General features: G+C 40.4%; 1 protein-coding gene across 8 annotated transcripts in view; it reads right to left on the bottom strand.

The window, feature by feature from the left end:
* The window catches only part of mical2a (microtubule associated monooxygenase, calponin and LIM domain containing 2a), a 59895-nt gene that overhangs the window by 23021 nt on the left and 12333 nt on the right, over positions 1 to 24541 (bottom strand). For 3 of the 8 annotated variants that reach the window (XM_085454018.1, XM_085454001.1, XM_085454008.1), the window contains exons 3-22: positions 19060 to 19267; positions 17554 to 17661; positions 16326 to 16427; positions 14844 to 14999; positions 13167 to 13267; positions 12406 to 12663; positions 11599 to 11714; positions 10781 to 10907; positions 10599 to 10689; positions 9741 to 9888; positions 7753 to 7952; positions 7149 to 7252; positions 6961 to 7026; positions 6742 to 6876; positions 6303 to 6407; positions 4841 to 5095; positions 3293 to 3400; positions 2171 to 2351; positions 1994 to 2079; positions 1826 to 1916 (exon numbers count right to left, since the gene is read on the bottom strand). In XM_085454018.1, the coding sequence (XP_085310144.1) occupies positions 1826 to 1916; positions 1994 to 2079; positions 2171 to 2351; positions 3293 to 3400; positions 4841 to 5095; positions 6303 to 6407; positions 6742 to 6876; positions 6961 to 7026; positions 7149 to 7252; positions 7753 to 7952; positions 9741 to 9888; positions 10599 to 10689; positions 10781 to 10907; positions 11599 to 11714; positions 12406 to 12663; positions 13167 to 13267; positions 14844 to 14999; positions 16326 to 16427; positions 17554 to 17661; positions 19060 to 19267 (2746 nt within the window). Of the gene's footprint in view, positions 1 to 63; positions 1917 to 1993; positions 2080 to 2170; positions 2352 to 3292; positions 3401 to 4840; positions 5096 to 6302; positions 6408 to 6741; positions 6877 to 6960; positions 7027 to 7148; positions 7253 to 7752; positions 7953 to 9740; positions 9889 to 10598; positions 10690 to 10780; positions 10908 to 11598; positions 11715 to 12405; positions 12664 to 13166; positions 13268 to 14843; positions 15000 to 16325; positions 16428 to 17553; positions 17662 to 19059; positions 19268 to 24541 lie in introns of those variants that run through there. The other 5 variants (XM_085453974.1, XM_085453982.1, XM_085453991.1 and 2 more) reach the window with 5 other exon arrangements.

Genomic DNA, 24541 nt, shown 5'->3' with positions numbered 1-24541 from the left:
AGAGAAGCACGAACTGATAAAAAAAAAAATGACAACATGAAGGCAAATAAACACAGCACAGTGCACAAAGATAGAAAATGTTTATGAAAACGATGCACAATACTGACATTCAGAGTTAATGCTGGCACCGTTGTGCATGTTACAGTTTGCTCGACCGTCAACTTGCTAAACAGAAGCAAGTCCAGTTAGTTTGCTTGAAAACTGTTCTTTGGTATTAAAAAACAAAACAAAACATGTTTTCCACCTGCACAGCACGGAAAATAAGATCACACGATTCTGTAATTTAACACAAACTATAAGGCAGCAGAGAGCAAAACACAAACATAGTGTCATCAAACGCTCACGATAATGCCAGACGATTTTCAAATCCTTAAAAATTACTCTAAAGTGCTTCACGAGCATCAATAGATTGTCTAAATAGGAAGCAACTATGTGGCTTCTAGTCAGAGAGGTTTACAGTTGATTGTCCGACATCGTGCTTTCAGATTACAGCAAGAGCGGCAAGCACATTCAAACGCATCACAGCGTGCTCACCGCTTCTATTGTCTACAGCAAAACGGAAAATCTCTCCGTTCCGGTGGAGCCACCCTGTGCTGCTGACCCTGTGTTTCCTGTTTTTCCTCAGTTAGACCACATATTAACCTGTTCGGTTATTTTAAATTTAATTGCGGCTATAATTTTACCACATTTCTATATATTTTGTTCTGAGTGAACAGCAGATGGCAGCAAAGTTGAACTAAATACCTAAAAGTATTTAGGACAGTCCATAGTGTCAAATATCCTTTGGTGTTATCCAAAAAAATAATAAAAAAAATAGTTGTTGAGAGTAAACAGAGAGTTTGTTTTATAAAGTGATAGTAAAAAAACCTGCTTACATGACTGTTAAAAGACATGCCTGCATACATATTAAAATGTCTTTAGTACATATGCATAGTCAAATGAAAGCCTGCCTTGCAGTCACTGTTAATATGAGAACAGGCTTTTGTCAAATGTGACAAATGTGTCTGCTGCTACATTGATATGGCAGTTCTCAAAGTTAAAGTGCATCAAGTTAGTCAGTCATAATCCCAGTTAACTGCAGGGCCAGTTTCACGAGTAAGTTTGTAAAAGGTTAGCCTAATAGGCTCCAATGTTCTGATCATGGCTTGTTTGATTTACTTGCCTATTTACTCTTTAACCTATGTGTCCAATATATTATAACAGTTCACTCATCAAACCCACTGCAAAATTATTTGGTGCAGTTTTCCTTGCTTGACAAACTACCCCAAAGTAAACTACTAAAAGTAAACCAAAATTCTTTTTGCATAAGTAGCCTACAGTGTGTCTTCTTTGGCTAGTGCACACCCAGCACACCCACACATCTAACATCTACCTACAGTGTCATCATAAAAAGTAAGTAAACATCAGGAAGGTGCTTGTGCACATGTACAAAATGATAACAGGTTGATGACGCTGCAACTAATGAACTCCTCGGCCTCTGGTTTAATGTTGAGGGTTAAATTTTTGCAGCCGAAAGTCTAGATTATCCTCTGCCTGATATGTTCCTGCAGCCAAAGCAGTAAAGGCTCTAAAGAGCTCGGCCCATCAGGCACAGCCTCTGTGTACATCTGCAGCAGTACTTCTTGTAAAACAAACAGCAGTGGCAAGCTCATGCTCAGTAGCTCATACAGCAACGTGTAGTCCTGTGCGTTGTCTCTCAGGTGGCCGGTAAAGGCCTGTGCTGCATGACACGCGCGCTGGGACAGATACCGGGGGGCGTTGCACACAGCACGAGTCACACTCAGAGGCCAGCTCAGCTGTTTCCTCATGAACGAGCTGAAGGTACCTGCTGCGGGTTCACTCTGCAGGTCTGCCGGACTGCTGGAGGGGGTGATATCTTCATCAGTAGGACGGTGCTCCTGAATGCTATCACGATTCTAAGAAGGAGGTGATGGGAGGAGAAGTTAGACACCTTGCATCCATCATTGTCAGAGGAAGGTGGATAAATACGCACAGGTCTCACTGAGGGTAGAGAGAAAGTCCTCCGTATGCTCGTCCCATTGTTCCGCTGATCAAAATGCAGTTTGCAGTAGAGTTTCCCTGTAAGATCAAAGTGAAGGTCAAGATGAGCCATTTCAGTTATTCTGTGCCATGTAGGTAATATGTGGCTACGCCATTTGGAGAAGCATACCCTCTTCAGAGTGGAAAGCATGCGCTCCCTGTCGAAGAACAGAGCTGCAGGTCGAACAGCGGAAACACTCCCTGTGGAAGTAAAGCCCCTCGGTGCAGATCCTCTCCACCATATAAACACGCTTCTGACACGAGTGACACTTGTCACCCGACGGGGGAAACGCCCTTCGTACTGAGCCGCCCTGGGAAAACAGCAAAATCATACAAGTGAATTTTAGATCTGTCACTATAACTGACACACTGAGGCTGAGTCTCAGCTTCCTTTTCAATGATCCTGCCCTTATGTACTTACTTACTCATGTGTACCCACTGGTTGTAAAACACAAATACTTGATTATAATTACCTACCAGGAGTTGTTCCTTTATACTCTACTAGTGTAACTCTTGCTATAATATCTGGCTGTTATAACGGCATCCAATTTACATATTTTTCTCTCTGGCCTGCAGCGCTCCTTTTCCACCTCCAGCAGTTTCTTCCCAAGCTACAATGAAATACGTAAATGGATTAATCCTGTACCTTTCAGTAGAAAAGTCGGAAAAGGTAGCGTCAACACACAACAGTGACTGTGCAGATGACCAATTTTAGCTTTTCCGTTGTTTACGTTCCCTTATGCTAATTTGGATTGTAAAGTTGGGGCTGTTCTGACTTTCTAAACTGGACTTCCAACTTCCAACTATAAATGGTGCACACCATATTAACACTACAGGCCAGGAGTAAAACACATAAACTGGATATTTGGGGGGGTTGAAATGGGCTTTTTAAGTTGGAGACAGCTTTTTGGGGAAGGGTGGAGCAGAGAAACCCTAAGAGTGAAACCACAAGAGTACACACTTCTGTCCTCTGAGGACTGCCAGTAATTAAAAGCAAAGGGCAGAAACAGCAGTTCAAGCAAAGCTCTCATGCAAAGCACATGACAATAATAGAAATCTGAGGTTAAAGTACTTCTTTTTTTCTATTGAAACAAAGAATAAACACACTAGAAAACTAATGAACGATGGAGAGCACTGCAAACATGCCACAACTGTGTCCTAAAACACGTGCAAATGAGGACACTTTGAGGGGCAGGGAGCACAGAGACACACAGGATAGTGTGGGATCACACATCAAGCTGGAGATATTCACCTTAAGTACATCAGAACCGTTTCCTGGGAACAACCCGCTAAGGTGGATGGCTTTTTCCTTTATACTCTTTGCATGAAACTCTCTAACCTGTTGTGTCTGAGCTTTTTTCTGCAGGATGGCAAAAGAAAAGTCATCAGTTCATCCAACAACCCTTTTTGTGTGCGCAGGCAAAATTAGGCAGACTAATAAATGCTTAATAAGCACTGCGCACGTAAGTGATGACAGACCTTTCTATCGTCTTCTCAACGAGAAGCAGGATTCGACAGCTAAGTGTCTATTGTCAAGAGGAGAACAAAGACGTCGCAGTTTGAAAAGCCGCCCTATTATATTAATTTCACACCTGAGTTGATGTAATTACTCAAACTGTATGGGAACAGAAAACCGGGATAGTCACACAGTCCTGGCAGAGAAATGAGAGACTAGTATATGAGTTCAACCAAAGTCATGAATGAAAAGGACAATTACTCATTTTCAGATTAGACTAAAATAATGATGTAATTTATCTCAACATTAATAACACAGGCGTGGGTAAAATATCTGAAGCCAGCAGCTTAAAGGAACATTTTCACATAGCGGCTGACCTATATTTGAAAATACACATGTCCAAAGCAGTCAGATTGGACATTAAACAGTCTCTAATCAGTCAGTTCCATAGTGTAAAGTCTGTATGATGTCTGAACAAGAGGCGACACTTAAACCAATCAACATGTAAATAAGGAAAACGTCACACAGTTTCTGTGGCTGATTCTCTTGACATTAGTCAGAGTTTATGTGTTGAAATAGCGTCATTGTTTTTACAATCTCAAAATCAGAGGCGCGTCAGTGGACCATTCATGTCAGTCTAGAGCTGGATCCAGGGGGTTAGCTTAGCTTAGCATATCGCGCCAATTCACATCAGTCGGCTGGAGAATCTCACATTATTGGAGAAAATCCCAACAATCAAGCAACTCCTCTATGAGCAAGCACTTTGCAACAGTGGGAACAAAAACCTCCCACAGAACAGCTGTAAGTTCTAATATCTTCCTGACTCTTGCTAAAGAAATAAATCAGAGATTGTGTCTGTTGGCAGTCCAACAAAAAAACAAACTAAGTTGCGTGTTTCTACCCCTGCGCTCACTGTTTATGCTAAGCTAAGTTAGCGATCTTCTGACTCCAGTCATGGACAGATTTGAGAGTGGTAATAATTTGATAGCTAGTTAGCAACAGTCTGATAGCTCTAAAAAATAAATAAATATGGATTTCAAAACTTTTGTAAGGGATCATAAAAAAGACTAAATTAAAGGCCAAAAACTTCCAACAACGCTAAATATAGCGTTAAATATGTAAGACTACTCTTGCAAATTTTTGTCAGGCTGGATAATAAAGGGGCTGACTTCACCATCAGACTGCATATTACACGAGCCTAAATGTATAATCAGAAAATGATATATAATCAACATTCACTCCTTGTTGAGAAACGCAACAATCACAGTGATTTAGAAAGAGGACAGAATGAAAAAACAGACAGAAAACAGGAGTTAAAGAAATAAAAGAAGAGGCACTGTTCACCTCAGAGATGTGTTCGTCCACCTCCTTGAGACGATGGAGGACTCTTGTCATGAAATGGACTGCTGACTGACAGGAGGAAGGAGAAACAGGGGGCTCTGCACCCTCCAGCTGAGGCTTCGTCTCAGCATGCGCTAGATCGACATGTCTGAGCTTTACTACAGAAAATGGATGTGGGGGCTGAAGCTGGGGTTTGGGCAGAGTCTTTGGAGGCAGGCGGACTAACTGTTGTGCTGCTTTTCTGATACTGACTCCAAACTGAAAGGGACAATGAACATGTGAGCTCTTATAACTCGTCACTAAGCAAACAAACAACGAATCCTTTGTTTTTGTGTGCATCCACTCAGAGATCAGATACTGTAAAAAGCCATACGGATGGTTTCAACCCATTAACTAAAAATAATCAGCCATTTTAAAGCACAGCACAAGTTTTCACATTGATTTCCTGCCCCCTTGGCAGACATTAGTCATGCTAGCACAGTATGAAAATCAGCCCGCATAGGTAATATATCAATATGGGCCTGTTTGCTTTATGTTTTCCCAGAGTTATGTAACCATCTCGTGGTCATGCATGTGTAAGAAGAACCTGTTTTTAAAGAAGATTTATTTGGGGGATGCTCAAGAATTGGAAAACCAGCCTGACATCTGAGACTGCAAGTCAGCAACCGAAGACTCAACGTGAATGAAAGAATTTATGACATTGCTGACTGTTGCTTTTTGCTGGTTTTCCAACAGCTCAGCTAATGAATGCAATGCTTTGACTTCAGCAGTGGCTGAATAGGACACAATGGGGTTTTTTTTTATCTCATTGGCTACGACTATTCGCAAACATAATAAGCAGCCATCTTGGAATGTAAGTAAATGTATGTGAAATTCCAAAAAATGTTCAAGTGACTTTAAAATTTTAAGTTTTTCTATCAAAGAGTTCTTGTTTGTCCACAAACTACTTCATCCTGAGCCTGTTCAGTGACTATCTGTAATACAGGCGTGGATCTTATATTCATATAATGTGTGATTCTGAATATTTAAACATATATCAAATGTGAAAATTAAATAAAGCTTGAATTTAAAGCTAACTGCAAAGTAAGCATTGTTTACTTGATTTAAGTAACAAACAGATGTCTAATTGTGTATTTTAAATTTTGAGATTTCAGTTTTGTGCCAGCTTCACTGAGTGTGCGTGTGCAACATGTGATTGCAGTCAAGCATGAAGGCATTTAGCTGGTTTATGGAGTAAAATTAGGGACCGTGTCAGTCAGACCCAAAGAAAGCAAAACCACAAGTATGGCCTTTTAAAGATCCCCAAAAACCTCTGTTTTGGAAGAATTCTGCTAGAGCCTTATACAATAGTGGCATCTGTTACTAAAATCCACTACATGAAGTACATATATGCTGTAATTTTATAGGTTTTAAACACTTTTTTCAGATGCATTTGGTTTGTCTAATTTGTGCAGTTCTGGACTACCTGTGTCACAGGAGAAGGTTTGGGTGGGACCGGAGGTCTGAGTTTAACGGGCAGACCGTCAGTGAGGTCGAGAGTACGGAGGAATGAGGACTCCTCCAAGTCTGACTGTGATTTTGCAGAGGGTTAGTAAAAAGAACAGAAACAGAAACATATGAGTAGATTAAATACCAGCAGCAAAATCAGACAAGAGAAGATTTTGAGGCACTAGCAAAAAGGAAAGTTTTGTCAGATTAAAACCACAAGCCACTGTGAATCGAGCTCATAACTGGGGAAATTTAAATCATATTTATGATCCATGAAATAAAAAGAAAAATTCTATGGCGATTTTACCATTTCTGGACTGTTGTTTAGATAAATGTAGTGCATACAGTACTTAGTACTCAGGAAATAAAATAAAATCTACATACCATTGCGAGACATATTGGTGTATAGTTTCTACCTGTGTTTTGCGGATGGTGTAGTTCGGTTTATTTTCAAACTTGGCCAACAACTGCGTAGCCATAGAGCGCACTTTATTTTCCTTTGGATCCGGCCTGTCTCGAACTGTGGAGCCATTACTGGCCAAGTTAGTGGCCTAAAGAGAGACAGACAAAACTTACTGCATAAAAAAACCTGCAAAATGATCAACTATGCACTTGCAAAGTATATGCTAACAAACCTCCTCCAAATAGAACTTCCGCCTTCTTTTGTAAATGGGGTCTGTACCGTCTAGCTTCTTCTCTTCCTAAAAACAAAGAGCAAGGAAAAAAATCGGAATATGTGACAGTCATGATTAATCAATAACAAGTGGGAATAAAGCAAACCGAAGGAACAAACAGAAAAACTTGCACTTCTGCGCAGAGTTACCTTTGGCACCCGTTTCCTGGTCAGTGCAAAATTGAGCACATTATTATTACTTTTGACTTCCTTCGACGGATAATCTTCATTGTTTTCATCCACTCCTCTGGAACCTGCAGAATAACACATGACTGCATTAACAGCTTCACATTTTTCAACCGTGAACAGCCAGTAACGTCACATTATTGTGAAATTCCCTTACAGATCACAGAATATGTAAGAGTGGTTTGGGAGAAAAGAGGACACCCCCTTTCATTTCCCTGAAACAGTGAAGCTGAAGTAAGAAGTTGGGGGTTAAATATTCCAAAAGAGTTAAGGCAGAAATTTTAAAAGCACTTCTGTTGAGACAGACAGCTGTATGCTGTTGAGAATCTCAGACTTGTGCAACCTCGCAGTGCTGGTGCAGATACACATTCCTCTCATACCATTACACTTGATTAACAGGATGGAACAACATGCGAATTTTTTCACAGAAAATCCAAAGAAATGTAAGACCTTCAACACCGATGGAATTTGGTGTAAAAGATAAGGAATAAAAACAAAACAGAGGGAGAAATATTACGAATACCAGGCTTCAGTGGCTATAACAACACAGAATAATAGAGCAGGGCACCTGATGCAGGTAGAGGCGTTCCGCGGAAGAGCTCGTAGAACTTGGACAGGTAGTTGATCATCTTGGTTTTATCCAGCTCCTCCTCTTTACTCAGCTCCTTCGCAGATGTGAATGGACGAATCCCAAATTCCCGCTCACTGATGTCAAATGCCAGCTGGAGGTTTGCAATGTGGTCCTCGTCGTTTAATGAGTCAAAATCTCTGATGGAGGCAAAAACAGTCACACTGAGTATTAAATAGTATAAATATATTATGTGTTTTTATTGTAATTTAACACAAGTGGTCAGAGTTTTTTGACTGTTTTGCTTTTGTCTGGTACTGGTTTACAATTTCCCAAATCACTCCTCAACAAACACATAAAAACTTGTTTTTAAAATATGGGTATTACGTTGACTTACAGTCAGTGGCCACTTCATTAGGTACATCTGTTTAACTGCTTGGTAATCAAGAAGGCAGCCAATCACACAACTAAATTTAGACACAGCCAAAATGACCTGATGAAGTTCTAACTAGGAATCATATTATGGACACAAGATGATTTAAGTGACTTTAAATGTGGGATGATCTGAGTAATTTAGAAACCGTTTTGGGATTTTCCCAAAAAAAACCATCTCTATGGTTTACAGAGAATGGCCTGAAAAGAGAAAATTTGTGAAAATAACTTGTTGACACTGGAGGAAAATGGTCAGAATACTGATCTGAGCTAACAGAAGGCCAACAGTAACTCAAAATAAGCACTTGTTATAACAAAGGTATGCAGAAGAGCATCCCTGAATGCACATGAAGCAGATGACCACAATAGGTGCTTACTCCTGTCATCTAAGAACAGGAAACTGAGGCTCCAACTCACATGGGCTCACCAAAATATTATTATATTATTTAAGATGCACTGCGGACATGTGTGGTGTGTAAGTGACATTCTTTAAGGGAACTGTACATTTCATGTGACTGACAATGACTACATGTGCAAAGGAATGACGTCACTCAGAAACACATTTTTATTTCCAACACAGCCAAAGAACCGCTTTCCTCAAATGCAGGAGAAAATAGCAGCCAGTAGCCTCTAATGGGGGAAACGGCATCTTTATGTCGTCACCTAAGTGGACAGTGTGCAGACGACTTCAGAAGTAATGAAGTAATGTAAAGACAAGAGCGGTAACCTAGCAGCAGAGCACACAAACTCTGGCATTATTCGCTAAGTGCTCAGGCTCACTTTTTTCTGCCTTTCTCTTCTGTGAACCTGCTCTGTCTGCTGTCTGCTCTGCTGACAGTCATGCATATGGAAAAGAGGAAAGGGGAAAAATGCCAGTGGTTCCTGGAAACTTACAGGACCAGATGAAATTGTGGTGGCATGTGGCAAGGTATGAAGGCACTAATTAAGGGGTTAGAGGATAAAATTAGAGTTACTAAATCCATGCTGTGAGAAGCAGTCTGATCTGAAACGTGGCAAAGAATGAAAGTATGGCTTTTGTTCTTTGTTCTTGATTAGCTGTTTTTCTCCACAGCTCTGAATCAATAGAGAGAAAAACTTGGGTTTTTTTTAGAATTAAATACAAGTCAATAGTAATTCTGTTGGACACACATTGCTATGGGTACTGGAGCAGCTAGTATTTATTTAATTTGGCTTGACATGTATGAAATTTACACAGCTGCACACTCCTGTGAGCACCCAGCTAGTTCGGGGACAGCTGTGCATGAAGTATTTTTTACCCATCTATCAGCACAAGTTTTAAGGAGGTAGAGAGCAGATCAGATAAACACACATATAGATCAGTGCCCTTCATTGCATACCAAGCATATTTAGCATTCCATTTTAAGATGTGAATTTCCTCACAACTAGTTGTTTTTGAAGAGCTCATGGAGTTCATCTTCTCAGGAAAACAGATAACGCTCATGTGAATACATGCATGCTACGACTATGTTAACGCAACTGGTTTGGGATCAGTTTGTGGCTCTGCAGGTTGATATTATCTGACAGTTGATACGTACATCAGCTGAGGCTTGAATCTGTGGATGAGGGCACAGAGGGCGATACCATTTTTCCAAGAAGACGCCAGGTCTGTGATTATCACATTCCTGTAGCCCTCCGTCTGCTTCTGGCACCAAGTGAGAAGCCTCGCTGGTCTGACCTCTGAGTCTGCCACAGAAGCACAAAAAAGACGATTTTTTAAAATGATCAAATTCTTAAAAAGCAGTGAAAAGAAGGCAGGCTGTGTTAGAAGAAAGTTTCGGTGGTTATGATGTCAGATATGATGTCACGACGACAAACCAACAAATAGTGTGCTGTTACATAAAGTGGCAAGAAGATGTTTAGAGTGGGTGCTGGGGTTTGTACACAAACCTGTAGAAACAAGTACGTGCTTGCTCATAAGAGCGAAGGACTGACTAAAGTGGCTTTACTCAAACACACAGAGTAGCGCGAGAATAATCAGACTAAACAGAATATAACAGAATTCTGGCACCAATGTTTACTTTTCGCTTCGGGTTTCAAAATTTTGTCATTGATTTTTTTTTTAAATGTTTAAACGCAGGGTTGTTTTATGGACGTGACATTGAGTTTTGTTGATATTGGAGAGGGATGTATGTGTGTTTGACTGTTTCTTTCATAGTTTCCTCTCTTCAATGAACCCACATGTAAAAACAAACCTCATATCGTGACTTATTCCCTAAACTGAAGTTAATTCTGGCGACTTACTACTTCTGTTAGAAGGGAAGGAACTGAATGGGGGAGATTTAGGCTACAATGATTGCATTAGGAGCCTTTGAAAGGAGAAGAAACCCTATTAGTTATAGTATTAGTGAATAACCGGAGATGACTCAGTGGCATTCAATTCCTTTAACCCTTACCACGTCTGGAGAGATTGACAGGCCGTCGTATGGTAGCGGCACGCTCGAGAGAGCAGGGGTTAAGCTGTCCGCTAATGTACAAATGACGCACCTGAAACAGAAAGGCAAAGAAAAAGCTGTTGGAACTGAGATATTAGTATTAGTATTTAAATGATCCATTGACAGATTTGCTGACATCTCACCTGGTGAGGCCTGATGCAGGTAGAGTTGAGGTTGGGGTATCGAGTTGCTGGGTCTAGGGTGTACTGCTCAAAGTTTTTGGCAATGTTTTCAGGGGTTGTCTGTGGTAGTAGTCGGTAAATGCTCTCCCTGTACCAAGACAAGAGGCATTACTGCATCACTTTAATGCCAGTGTGTCAAACCTAAGGCCCGGGGGCAAGGATCAGTCCCCTTCAAGAAGGCCAACGGGACAGTTTTGGAAAATGTGAAGGAGGATATAAACTTTTAACTGTATTTTCATAGTTTTATAGCTTTTCCTGCTGATAAAGACCGAAGTAAGTAAGTAATAGATAAACATTTAAATAACAACATTTTTCACTTGGTTCAAAAATAATTAACAGAAATATTCCATTTTATAATTACAGGAAACTCAACACAATGAGCTAGCAGAGTTTTTTTCTGTAATGTTACACACAAATGAATAAATAAATAAATGAATAAATAAATAACAATAATGCATTTTTTTCTTACAATTAAAAAGATTTATTATTATTAAGCCCAAAGCATTTCTTTATCATGTAGAAAAACTGACATGTACTGCTAAAGTTGCACTTCTTATATTAAAATATTAAATTAATTAAGTTAAATTAAATGTGTAGTTAAATGTCTTTACACTGAGAGAAAGGTGAGTTTCACTGCTCCGGCCCACTAAAGATCAAAGTGGGCTGTTCGTGGCCCACAACGTAAAATGAGTTTGACATGCTGATTATGTGAACAATGTGTTTGAGTAGCACAGATTTATAGGAGGCGCTCACTAATGCCCAACATAAAGTGTGGGTACCTCTCTGCCAGCACTTCGAGGACCGGCTGACCCTGCGCCCAGCTCTTTACCATCCAGGCCGTGTCGAAGGCAGCCAGGAAGCCTCTGGCGCAGCCTGTTCCCATTGGCCAGAAGGGCTACACAGCAACACACAACAAGTTTGCCAGTTATTGTTAGAGGCATCGTGCCGTGGCTTTTAGTCTGTTTGACATACTTCTTCTCTTGGTCATCGGGGGATATACAAAAAAAGGAGACAAGCTTTTTGGATTCCAGGTCATAGAAGTTGAAATAATGGAAAAATAAAGTCATGCTTAAGCAAACTGCAAACATGAAGTGTTAGGGGGTGATTATGTTTTCTGAGTGCAGATTTCCTTTTACAGAGAGACTGCTTACACAATAAAAAATAAAAGTGATGGGAAACCAAAGAAATGAGAAAAATGTGGCTCCATTAGAGAAAAGTTTGGTCTTGTCTGGAATTTGGGATGTCTTTAGTATTTCTGTTGTTGTTATGTTTTACCCTGTCATGTCACATACCAAAGCATTGACTATCCAAGTTTGAATATCTTACACACTTTCCTAAAAAAGCTCAGGTTGCCCATGTCTCTAAATAGATTCCTGAAATGTCCCTGTGTGCTTCTGGACCACCACCATTGTCTCAGAGCACAAAAATTCTGCTCCCTTAGTGATTCCAGACAACATCACCATCAAGTTTGAGACAGAGCAAACTGTAAACGACCGCTTTCTACCGGTCTTCTGCCCACAGCAATTGGATAGAGGAATTTAAATATCCATGCCATGAATGCCGGATTCTGCTACTTGCTGTCTTACCTCAAGCAGACTGTCGCCAACCAGTGCTACCAGCAACTGGTGTCCAAATCTCTCCCTGACCAGAGCAGCGTTCTCAGAGGCGTACATGTTAGTGAAGTCAAACATTGCTACATCTGGCTGCCCGCAATGGTTCATGGCAAAGTCCAGTGTGGGAAGTTGGTAGTTTGTGCCAAAGTCAGCAGCCTCTCGGGCGTAGCACAAAAGAGCTTCCTGGTTGACGTTTTCACCACTCAGCAGCATCTCTGTGTCTGAGTAATCCTGTCGGACCGAAGCAGTCAGAACAACCACAATGAATTTGTGTGCAAAAGCGAAACAAAAGCTCTCTGTTTATGAAAGAAATCAACGGAAGACAGTGAATAAAGAAAAGTAAGTAAGAAAAACTGATGAGCACAGATTTATAAATGATAAAATCAAATCGTTCTGAATCGAAATCTCTGAAGCATCAAGTTCTGCCAACATCTGTCTGCATCTGTTAGCGGTTATGGTTCTCCTGAAGCCAGTGCTTAGGGCTAAACAAATTACAATACAATGAATTTAACACATGACCGACACAGTCTTAGAAATAAACAAAAGATTTGACGATTTCAAATTTATTGTATTTTACGATATTAATTCTTGGAATAAGAAACCTGAACTGTAAATTGTCTGTAATATTCTTTATTTTTTAAAATATAAGATAAATAACAATAATAAAAAAAAAACAACCAGACAGCATGAAATAAGATTACAGCAGATCTGTGGAGCTAGTGTATTTTGCTCACGTTGATGACGACTCCCTTGTCCAGCAGGCTTTGTTTCTTGGCAGTCATGACAAAGTAATGTGTGTTGTCCTTGTAGTACACAATGTTCTCCAGATCAATACCTGTGACAAATGACAAGTTTGCGTTACGGCTACAATTCATAAAAATCACCAACAAGCTTTTTCCACAGAGATGAAAGCTTGAACTCGCTTTTGTATGCTGAAAGGGGTTTAAATAAATGGTTTCTTCACACATCAGTGTCTCTTTCTGATGAACAGACTTCTTATTTTTTATTGCTGGAGGCTCAGAATGATCCCAGTGAAAATAATGAAAACAGTCGCTGCACAACATTCTTGATATTTCTTCAGGTATTGAGAACACTGTGCAAAATATCCCTGAAACTTTTAGTGAATTTGAAGATTTTAGATCTGATTTTTGCTGCATTTGGTCTGTAGTGACTTAGTGGTCTCACAGAGAAGTTTAATCTAAACAGCTTGGTTTTCATCTAACAGATAATTGTGGCTGATCCTGTTGGATCCATTATTATGTGTGATATTTAAGACTCATCCACTGTTGAAAAAAAATTGAAATGCAAAAATTGGATGATGTAACATGCATTTTCTTTAATTGCATGTGTTTCATCAAATATTTAACATGCTTTTAAAGTGTCAAACTGTAGCAGTTTGACAACCACCGTTCTCCTGCCAAATCCAGAATCATCCATCTGATTACCAGACAGAGAAGTGGGATTTGCAGCTCCAGAGAACACGTCTCCACTGCTGTCCAGTGGCAGCAGGCTTTACACCACAGCAACCGCCACTCTGCATTGTGTTTGGTAACGTAAGGCTTGGATGCAGCTGCTCAGCCATGAAAACCCATTCCATGAAGCTCTGTAGGCACTGTTCTAGAGGTAATCTGAAGCCCACATGAAGTTTGTAGGTCTGCAGAAAGTCGGTAACCTCTGTTGACCCTACTCTGTGAGTTCATAACTGAGTTGCTGTCGTTCTCAATCACTTCCACTTTGTTACAATACCACTAACAGTTGACTTATATTTAGTAACGAATTCCTCACTAAATTCACTGAATTCACGGAGCTGCAGGTGTAGGTGCTTGATTTTATCCACCTGTGACCATGGAAGTGATCGGAACAGCTGAATTCAATGATTTGGATGTGTGAGTGAAAACTATAACAACATAGTGTAACACCCAGTTTGTAATCTTACTATAATACACTAAATCTCCTTCTGTCTGTTTGCTTGCCCACAGACTCCTCCTACACTATCAGGAGTCGAGCAACCAAAATTGGCACACAGGTACATCTTAGGCGCCTGAGGGCTTTTCTCTATGTCACATATCATGATGTCATCATGTTGCCTAGCAACCATCTACCAACAAAATGACTCATTTGTTGTGTTAATGCACCTATAACACCTTGTGAAAGCATAACATTGTTTTTATTTCACAATCGTAACATCACAAAATCAACACAAAAATTTCAATATGGATGATATGACATCATTACGTTACCTAGCAACTACCCACCAAGGGGATAAAAATCATATACCAAACAACAATAAAGCATTGGTGATACTGGACTCAAGACAATTCAGCATGAGATACTGACTAACTAAGCATTTATTCAAATTTAAGCCTCTGAAATTGCCAGGTTTAATGAGTCTATTTGCACTCCCTTCCCACCTGTCTCTTCTTTGAGGTCAAGAAAGAACTTCTGGTTGAAGATGAAAGCCACTCCACTGATCTCTTCTACTTTGGCCTCTGCGGTGGTGTTCCTGTTGATGAAGTTGGCTGTGATGGCGATTGCCAGTTTACCCCTGAACTCCTTCCTTTTGAAACCTGGGAGAATGGAAAAAATAAAGACGGAAGAGAGAAAGAAATGGGGATGTTAATCTTCACAAGCAAACAAAGGCCTATCATCCTTTCCAGAGGAAATCTAGCAGTAAACCACAACTGCAAGGAAGTCATTTTAGGATAAGAGGCAGCTTGCCAAGGTGATTCTTTTTAGCGACAAGGAAACAAAAAGCTATGTGTTGTAAAAAGCCCGAAGAAGTAAACTGCCAAACGTATCATCAAATTAGCCTTCAGAACCAAAAGTATGTGGCATTCTTTCATTTTATTAACAATGTATTCAAGGTGTAAGAATTCAAGTTCAAAAATAGTTTTAAAAGTATCTTTGTGGAATCTAATTAAATCTTTTAAATACAAAAGTAGCAGAATAGCTCTGCTGATGACTGCCAATGTCAGATCTTTTGAACAGAAATGGACACAGGAAACAAAAAAAATAAAAACATCATGCATTCTTCAGTCCCATAACCAAAATAACTCAAATTAAGGTTCAACATTTTACTGGCAAATCAAACTATTTTCTTTTCCAACCTGTAAATGAAAGACTCCCAACTATGAGTGTGTGAAGGCTACGAGGAAGGGGGGAAATCAAGTGGTTCCATATAACAAAGTGATGTGTGCAATAGTGACGGTACAGAAGTGATGCTCTGAGCATGTGCTGCAGCCTCTCCGCACTGTCACTGTTAAATGTCATCCGTCACTTCACTGCTCGTTTCCAAAACCAGCAACAACAAACGGAGAGCATTTTGCTCTATGTTACCGTAGCTAAGACACAAAAGCAAGCTCACTGCAGGGAAAAATTATTTCCCCCAGGAGTCTTCATAATTGGGGAATGAGCTAAACGTTTTGTTCTGCCCCAGAATGCCCTTTTTAGGAATAAGCATTTGTTGCGATTTGGTCGTTAGATGACAGCATTTTTAAAAGAGAGGAGACGGATGGAGATGGGATGATGGAACCGATCCAGGGGGAAAGCATCAGCTGCTGCGCTGAGCCCCAGCTCTGCTCTATTTATGTACAGAGCTTTGGCTGTTTTGTGTGCAGCCGGTCCCACTGGGAGAGATCAATGGCTCCGTGCAAGTGCAAGTTTGCAAAAGGTGGGTTTCATTTATAGCATTGTAATAACGTGCCTCAAGTTTATTTAAAGTGAGAGCCCAGAAAAAGTCTGGAGGAATGTAAGGGCTGTAAAGTGAACAATAGGTCTGCTATTAAACTATTTTTGAGCAATTTCTTAGTCGCAACAGGTTCATCAGGTCTAAAAGTACAGTACATCCTTGAGGCATCTATACTCTTCATCACTTTTGTTTGCCGTCTTCTCACCTTCCAGGGTATTTCTGCGTCCGTCAGCTCCCACCACCACATCAAACTCAAAGTTAGCCACGGGGTGATCAGCAGGTTGGATTGCAGCCCTCCACCCAACCCCTGAAAGACAGAGTAAAACTGAGAGGGCCGAAAAGCCACATAATATAAATCCTAGGACAACAGCCTTTCATTCCTATTTGAATATTCCACCACAGAACAATAACACATGCCATGGGGAATGTTACATGATAAGAACACCTTTTCTTCCTGGATCGCTCCGCCGCCTGCCATGCTTGTGCAACTCTAAAGTCATCAGCATAGAGTGAACAAAAGGAGAAATAGAGCTTTATGATGAGCAGGAAAGTAAGAGACTCAAAGCATAAGGTCAACTGCATCTGGCCTGCAGACCATCAGCATAATTAAAGTCTGAAGTACTCTTTCAACTTTATTATGACCCATTTTAAGCGTGCAAGTGGGAGCTACAGAAGTGTGAGACCAGCACAGGAACAGCTTGGCAAGTTGTGCAATATCATCATGTGGAAAATGCATTCCATGATGTCAAAGGCACGGCTAAGTCCGTCGCAGCAGAGCACAGAACACAAGTTTGTGTCTAAATTTAGGCCAGGCTCTTCTTGTTATCACTGCATTGATATTACAGCTGGAGGAACAGCACAATAGCATGTTCGCTATTTTCTTCTTCAGAGCTTATAGGGAAATGCAGGATGTGAGGGTCAAGTAGTCATTTACGAAGCAGCGCTCAGTTAATGCCATTAAGTTGGGGAAAAAAAAGGAAAGTGACACTTTTATTCTCACTGCTTTCTAATACATGAAGTCCTCCTGTATCAGATATGCATTTGAGCAAAATAACCGTTGCTGACCTCATCCAAATATGATAGCAAAGTACTTCAATGCCAATGTTTATCTCGTGTTTACCGGTGGCTGTCAAGGAAATTAAATACTGCAGGATGAAAAGTCTTTCGCTGTCTAACCAGCCTTGAATATGAGCCGAAGCTGCAGAGCAGGAGGATTACTACAAATCCTCCAGGAAGCTCCACAGTATAGATCTCTAAAGAAACGTCTTCATTGAGCTTAACACATTGTTAAAAATCTCAACTTCACCTTATTAAAACACCAAGCTGTACAATTTCAGCCTTTTAAATCTCCCCAAATCTTGCGGCTAATAAACAAACTGTCAGCGAGTGAAGACAAACTCGCTGTTAATCTGCTGTTTGGACATGAAACCGACCTTCATTTTCCTGAGGTTCCAACAGGTTGACAAACTCCACATTGATGTGAAACTCCACGGCAACAATCAGGGCAACCTTCAGCAGGATCAACTGCAGCTGCTGAATGCCTGCAAGACAGATTCAGATTAATGTTTGGACACAGATGTAAGCCTGCCAGTTTTTACACCATCTTGAGAGGAAACAGCTCATTGTTTGAAAATTTGAAAGCTTTATACAAAAGGAACGTTGAGATCATGGATTGCTTCTTTTGTACAAATGAGTTTTATACAAATGATTAAAATTAAAGATGCACCGACTGACTGACCAGCAACCACCGGCCACCGGCCAATCAGACTCACGTGTCCCTTTTATGCATGCACAACACACATGCAGTGGTGAGGAAAACACCCAAAGTAAACTGCGAGGTGACCACAGACTCTTACAGACTCTTGAATCACCCTCACCCGGCTGAACACGGACATTTTAAAAAAAGAGAACAAAGGGAAAGCTCAGAGCAAGCCACGAGCTAGCAGCCTCGGTATGAACAAAGAACCAAAGCAGTTATGAGGAAGATTTATGGAGACAAGTGAAACTAGAAACTAATATAATTACCCAACATTAGTTTTATTACATAAATCTGCTGCACCTGCTTTTATTCAGTAAGGTAAAATATATTAGCTAAAGGTGGGTGTACAGCAGCTAATTTTCAGTTAATTATCCGTATATATAAAAAATTTATTTAACTGAACTAAATTGAGTTGAAAAACCTAAACCCTGAAGCACAAAAGGTTATTTTTTTGTCCTTTTTTTCCCAAATACTGCAGTTTCTGTGCTTATCTTTCTAGAAAATGAACAGACTGTTACTGCTGCTTTCAGTACAACTGAATGAGCTGAATCAAAACATTTAGTGCCCAGTGGACAGAAAAGGTAAAAAAGATGAGCCCTCAACGACACACATTTAAAAAGGTTCTATCTGTCCAACAGCCCAACAGGTCTTTTTTGTCACTTTGTTTTTATTTGTTTTGCCAAACTTATCAGAGATGCAGGCTTTTAAACTGAGCTCAGGTAACAACCCAGGTGGTTCCTCTACTTTATAGTCCAAATGATGCAATTTCCATGTTTTCCAAAAAGAATTGTAAATTTTGATTCATCTGACAACAGATCAGTTTTTTAGTCCTTAAATGAGCTTTGGCTCAGAGAAGCCTGTCTGGATCATGTTCACACGGCTTCTTCTTTGCATGATTCCTGAAAGTGTTCCTGAACCCATGCAGTGATTTCCATGACAGAATCCTGCCTGTTTTCTAATGCGCTGCCACCTGAGGACCTGAAGATCACAGGCATACTAGTTTTCACAGGCATCCAGTACCCTTGTGCACAGAAATTTCTCCAGACTCTTGGTAATATTATGTATGTACAGCACCTTAATGTCAAATTTTTTGCAGCATAAAGCACTTTAAGGTTGGAGTTAATAATTTGTGACAACAGGTCAAAGAAAAGCAAAGGCCGGTGTAGTTTCAGATACTCACTGATGTGGTCGATGGCTCCGGCACAGAATTTTCCATAGAACTTTTTGGCCCCCAGTCCCCGCAGGTCATGAATGGTATAGGGCCAAAGATGGAGCACGTTGTTCCTGGAAAAAGAGTCCCTCTTTTCAATCACCACCACTTTAGCACCCAGTAGGGCAAGTTCAATGGCAGTCCGCAGGCCGCAGGGACCTCCTCCGATGATGAGGCACTAAATAAGAGGGAATGACAAATTGACCTCATTAGCAACACAAGGAGGAACCAAGCAAAAATCTCAGTCTTTGTACAATATTAATAGCAGAAGGCTGAGAGTTTTCCTGCAGAGTCCCAGATGAAAAATAGTTCACAGCCAACTTGTTTATAACATGCCTAGAAGCATTATGACATCTGCATAGATCACGATAGAGAGTACCATTTCACTGCACCACTGGACCATTTAGAGGCTGAGTGTCTTACTTAAAGACCCTAAAGGAAGACTGGCATTGACTCAGAGAATTATTGTGTCTTAGGATAACTTCCCCAGACCACCCGGTGTGCGTGAGGATTGTTAATAAAACACATTAAACGTGAGAGAGACAGATTACGGGTGCCCAAAGTGGTGCATTTGTCAGGAACTTCCCAAAAATGGATATTTGCGAACAACTTCCACCCACCTAAACCAACCTTTGCATATCTATCTCGTTATTCACGCACCAGCCTCTCCCAAAAATGCATGAAGTCAGTTCACTGAGGCTACTGCGTGTGTCTGAGAATGTGCGGTTTAAACATGACATCATTCCTTGAGTGATAGATGAAAGAAGTGACGCATGTGTGCTGGCAAACTCTCCTTTCCTTATGAGCACATTAAGAGGCTTTACAGAGAACTGTGCAGAGAGAAGATGTGTCTCAATTCTTTTGAGATTTAATCCAGAGGCAAGCTCCGACTCCTGCTGGGTGCAACAAGGCGGACTGTCTCCTGTCTCAATAGCCTCACCACATTTTAAATGCTGAAAATATCTTTTCTTTCACTTTTCTTGGAAGGTTTGCCACTTATCCAACACAAAGATCTATAGCAGCTCACTCCCTGCCATCCTGAGTCTCCAACAACTACACAACCAGAAAGAGTGAGGAGGGTTAATATGTATCAGCTCTGTGAGACAATCCGACATCATGACCTAATCGACTTCTTTCCCTGCGCCAAAAACAAGCAGCTGGGTTTTCATCACTCAGCACTGTCTCTCGCATTGAGCAGCTGAGCACCAGGTGTGATGAAGAACACAATGTTGAACCATGAGTTGCCCGAGGTTATAAAAATGAGGTATTCTCAGGTGTGGAGCACAAACAGGTGGTGGAAGCATTGCCTGGACAAGCCTACTGGCAAGGTTTGTTTTCCTCAACAAAGAGGAAGTTAAGCGAACCAGCTATTTTCACAGCCAGACCGAAATCGAGGATGCTAAAAAAAAAAAGAAGTAAAAATTAAAATAAAAAAACCAAAAAAAAAACCCACGATGTCGCAGCAGAGCAGCGCTAAATCGGTTTGTTCAGATGTGTCGTCACAGTGTGTCCAATTTTCCTAAACTCACATCACCGCTTTGATCTCTCCAGCAATAATTAGCAAAGATGTCCCCTTTGTTTGACCACTTTTCCATTCGCTCATATATTTTTCCAGATATGAGGTTTTTCCTGAGGGCCAGCTCCACATCTGCCGAGTCAGGACAAACGCTTCCTTTCAGCTGCCCACCTGTGACCTCATTCTCATCCCAGCCCTGACATCTGTCTCCTGCCTTATCACCGAGCCCAGTTAGTCTGGTGATAAACTCACAGTTTGGTGTGAACGCACAGCATAGCCAAGAGGCCTCTGCTCTGTCATCGGGAGAGAATCAGGAGGTTATTTATTCATCTTCACATTATATTGTCAACTCATTTTTATAGGATCAAAACAGTAGAAAATAGCAATCAGAGCAAAAGTTAGTGTTTTCATTTTGTGCATTTTGCAAAACTCAATTCACGTCATCATCATATTTAACCTCCAGAGACTTGACCTCTCATTTGGTATTTTTTTCATTTCTATCTGCGATTGTTTGGAACTGATAAGTAAAAACTAAGAATTTCTTTTATACACAAAGTATTATATCCTCATATGGGGACAATAGGCTTATTTTACAGCATAACACAATAAAGTCACTATTGTTTACAAAGCCTCAAACACTTTATTGAGCAGTACAAAAGATGAGGTGCCAAAAAGGCTAATCTTGATATATGAGGATACAGGACTGAGGAGGTTAAGGAAACAGAGCAAACATTTACATTTCTAAGATAAAGCAACTTCCAGCTGCTCCATCACTCACAGTGGCTCATCACAACAGATAGTGACAAATGTTTGACTTGACAGATTTTTTTTTTCTTTTTAATGCAACCCCAAAGGGATCTGTGTCTCCTCCTGGGGATCTTTCACTCCTTAGGCAAATCTGTAACCCACTACACTACGGAGCCACCAGCATTTTGAGACATCTGCATCATCAGTGCAAGTTCTTTTCCCCAAACCCTTGAAAATTGCACAATACATTTTAACTAATAATTCTTGAGCTATAAGTTGCAAAAAAACAAAAACAAAAGCCAAATATATAAAAAATTATAGAAACGAAAACTCAAAAATAAAACTGATTTTTTTTATTTGTCAGTTAAAACGGGAAAAAAACATAATTTTTTGGCAATTATCTCATAGTTTAGTTTTTATAGGGTTAAAACCAGCCACACAATTTTTGCATATTGAAATGAATGATCTCTTAAGGTAAACCCACACAAACAAACCCTGGACCGTTATGCTGCATTACCGCTCTTACTGGTAAGGCTGTTTGGTCTGACCACAACATGCCAAAAGATTTACAGTTGCTCCTTTTATTAGGGGAAAAGCAGATTAGCGACAGTCACCTGAAGATAATACAGGCACGCGTTGGAGTTTTGGACCTCTAGCAGCATTTTAGATTTTGTGACTTTTTAGTGTCACAGTCACAGAGGAATTTTGTATTGCTGTTGTCCATCTGACCATCCCTTTATTGGGAGCATGATTTCTAACAAACAAGATTGAAGGCTTTTGTTTGTTTGTTTTAAATGTGGCACAAACATTTACTTAGACTCGAGCATTAACTAATTTGATTTTGTTGGTCAAAATTTATGGTCAATTTGACCTCTCAAAGTGCAATAATTCCCATGCTCATGACAAAATACCACACTAATGCATACAGGTAATAACATAAAACAAGGAAGCATAAAGGGAGATGATTATAAAGTGCAATTTGACTGTTTGAAGCAGACATACAAAAGGGAGGCGGTGACTCTGGTTTTGTTTATTTTCCTGCGTGCGCTCACAGACAATGCAAAACTCATGTAAAAGAAACATGTAAAGGTTTCCAGGTGATTTCTCTGATGTGCAGGTGATGCTAATGCGCTGGCAGAGTCATGCAGGCTCATGTATACGCACAATGCAGTTTGGAACGTAAAACTGGAACTGAAGAGAAGCTACAAGAAAAACTCCTATATGTGTTTAAATCAGGTGTAATTATAAAAAAAGATCTGTGAGGTGCACTGAAAATGTCTTTGTCTATATTAGGGTGTCAAACTTGAGGCCCGGGGGCCCGAATTGGCCTGCCGAAGACTACAATCTGGCCCACTGGACAGCATTGGAAAATGTGAAGAAGGGCATGAATTTTGGACTTTTAACAGTATTTTCATAAGTTGTACAGCTTTTCCTGCTGATAACAACCTCCTGCACAGCCATTCATACTGCACCAAAGTAGTTAAGTAACAGATAAACAATTGCTTTGGTCTACAACTACATTGATTCGACAGTTTAAAATACGATGAGCTACCAGAACTTCTTACCCTTTAAGTCAGGCTGACATATTTCATTTACCACAGCTGGATTTCTTTAGCATGTAGATAAACTGAGTCATAAAGTTGAAACTGCACTTCTTTTTCTTATATTGAGATATCACAAGGATTAAATGTGTACTTAAATTTCTTGACAATGACAGAAAATGGAGTTTTGCTGATCTGGCCAACTTAAGATCACAGTGAGCCATATGCAGCCCACGATGTAAAATGACTTTGACATCACTCGTCTTTTTTATGAAAAGATTCATTCTGTTGTAGGCAGTAAAACTTCACGAAAAAGACACAAGCTACAGCCACATGTCACCTCAGCCAGCTGTGTCCGGTAATAAAACCCAGATGACATTACATCCTTTTAAAAAAAGTTACTGCTACAGCAGCAATAAGAAGACGAAGAGGTGCTGAGTGATATCACATCTGTCAGTGTTAAAGAGCTGCGCTGTCATAAAAATGACTCGTTACCTCGCGGTTCTCAGAGGAGACGCTTTTAATCACGTAACGGCAGACCGCCTGGCCATGAGTAATTAAAACATTGTGCAAGTGTACCTGGCTCATTAAATCTCTGGCATTTGCACAATCACAAATTCACTACGCACCACTCACTGGCTAAGCGTCTACATTTTATAACACAACTCTGTGGATTGTCAGAATTAACAGCTTTGGCTCAGAAGTTTAAGGGTCACACTTTCTTCAAAAAATATTTTTTCCTTCTTATTACCTGTTTGGGCGCCGGCTTAAATCAGGCAGAATGAGTAAAACCGGGCTCACATTTTAAAAACACATTTTCAATAATAACGCGGGCCTGGCTCCAACCCTTTGAGACGAGCCCAATTTTAGTAACGCTGGGGCCAAATAATCACAGTTGCTGACTGATGCTGTCTGCTTCTCTGGGCAATAAAACAAGCTCTCTCAATCTGAGCGCTGCTGATGGCTGCAAGGTAATCACACTCCTCTGGGTTTTTCTACTTTCCGTCATCACCTTTACTGCCCCCACGCCCGCATACACAGGATACTGTACACACACCCTTTTTTATGGCTCTTTTGTCCCTTTTGCAAGTTGTTTTTCATCATGCACTTCAAGACTACCCCCTGAATAGCGCTCTTATTGCACATTTAATCTGCTGTCTGAATAGGACTGAATCTTTACACGACAGTCAAAAAAAAGCAACACACAGCTGTCTTCTTGGTTTCCCCCTTGTCTTTAATAGTAATAAAATGCAAATGCATGCAATTTATATTTTTTTCTGCTGGCTGATCTGTCTTTGTGAAAATTTCAGGATGTATTTATTCCAGTTTTGTCATATAACACCTGTCTGCAGCAGAAAACATTTCCTGCCCTGTCTGTTGAGAGCTGTTAAAGGAGTGAAAGAGTAACTGTCTGGGCAAGTAGAGGTTAAAATAAAGACTACTTGAGCTATGGCACTCTGTAGAGCACTTTAGCAGGGTCTCAGTGAGACTGAGGTACAATTAAAAAGGAGTCATGTGAGACGAAACCATAAAGATACTTCCTAAATCATAAAACATCAACTTTAATGATGCATGAACCAAGCTTTGTGATCATTTTTAGACTTTCAGGCCAATCAACACATTGTTAGCTTTCTGCGCATACCGAGAA

Source organism: Copadichromis virginalis, linkage group LG1 (assembly GCF_057382275.1).
Source record: "Copadichromis virginalis isolate Kocher_CV1m ecotype Utaka linkage group LG1, C_Virginalis_male_GT1.1, whole genome shotgun sequence".
NCBI lineage: Eukaryota > Metazoa > Chordata > Actinopteri > Cichliformes > Cichlidae > Copadichromis > Copadichromis virginalis.
This window is presented reverse-complemented; position numbering and strand designations above follow the sequence as displayed.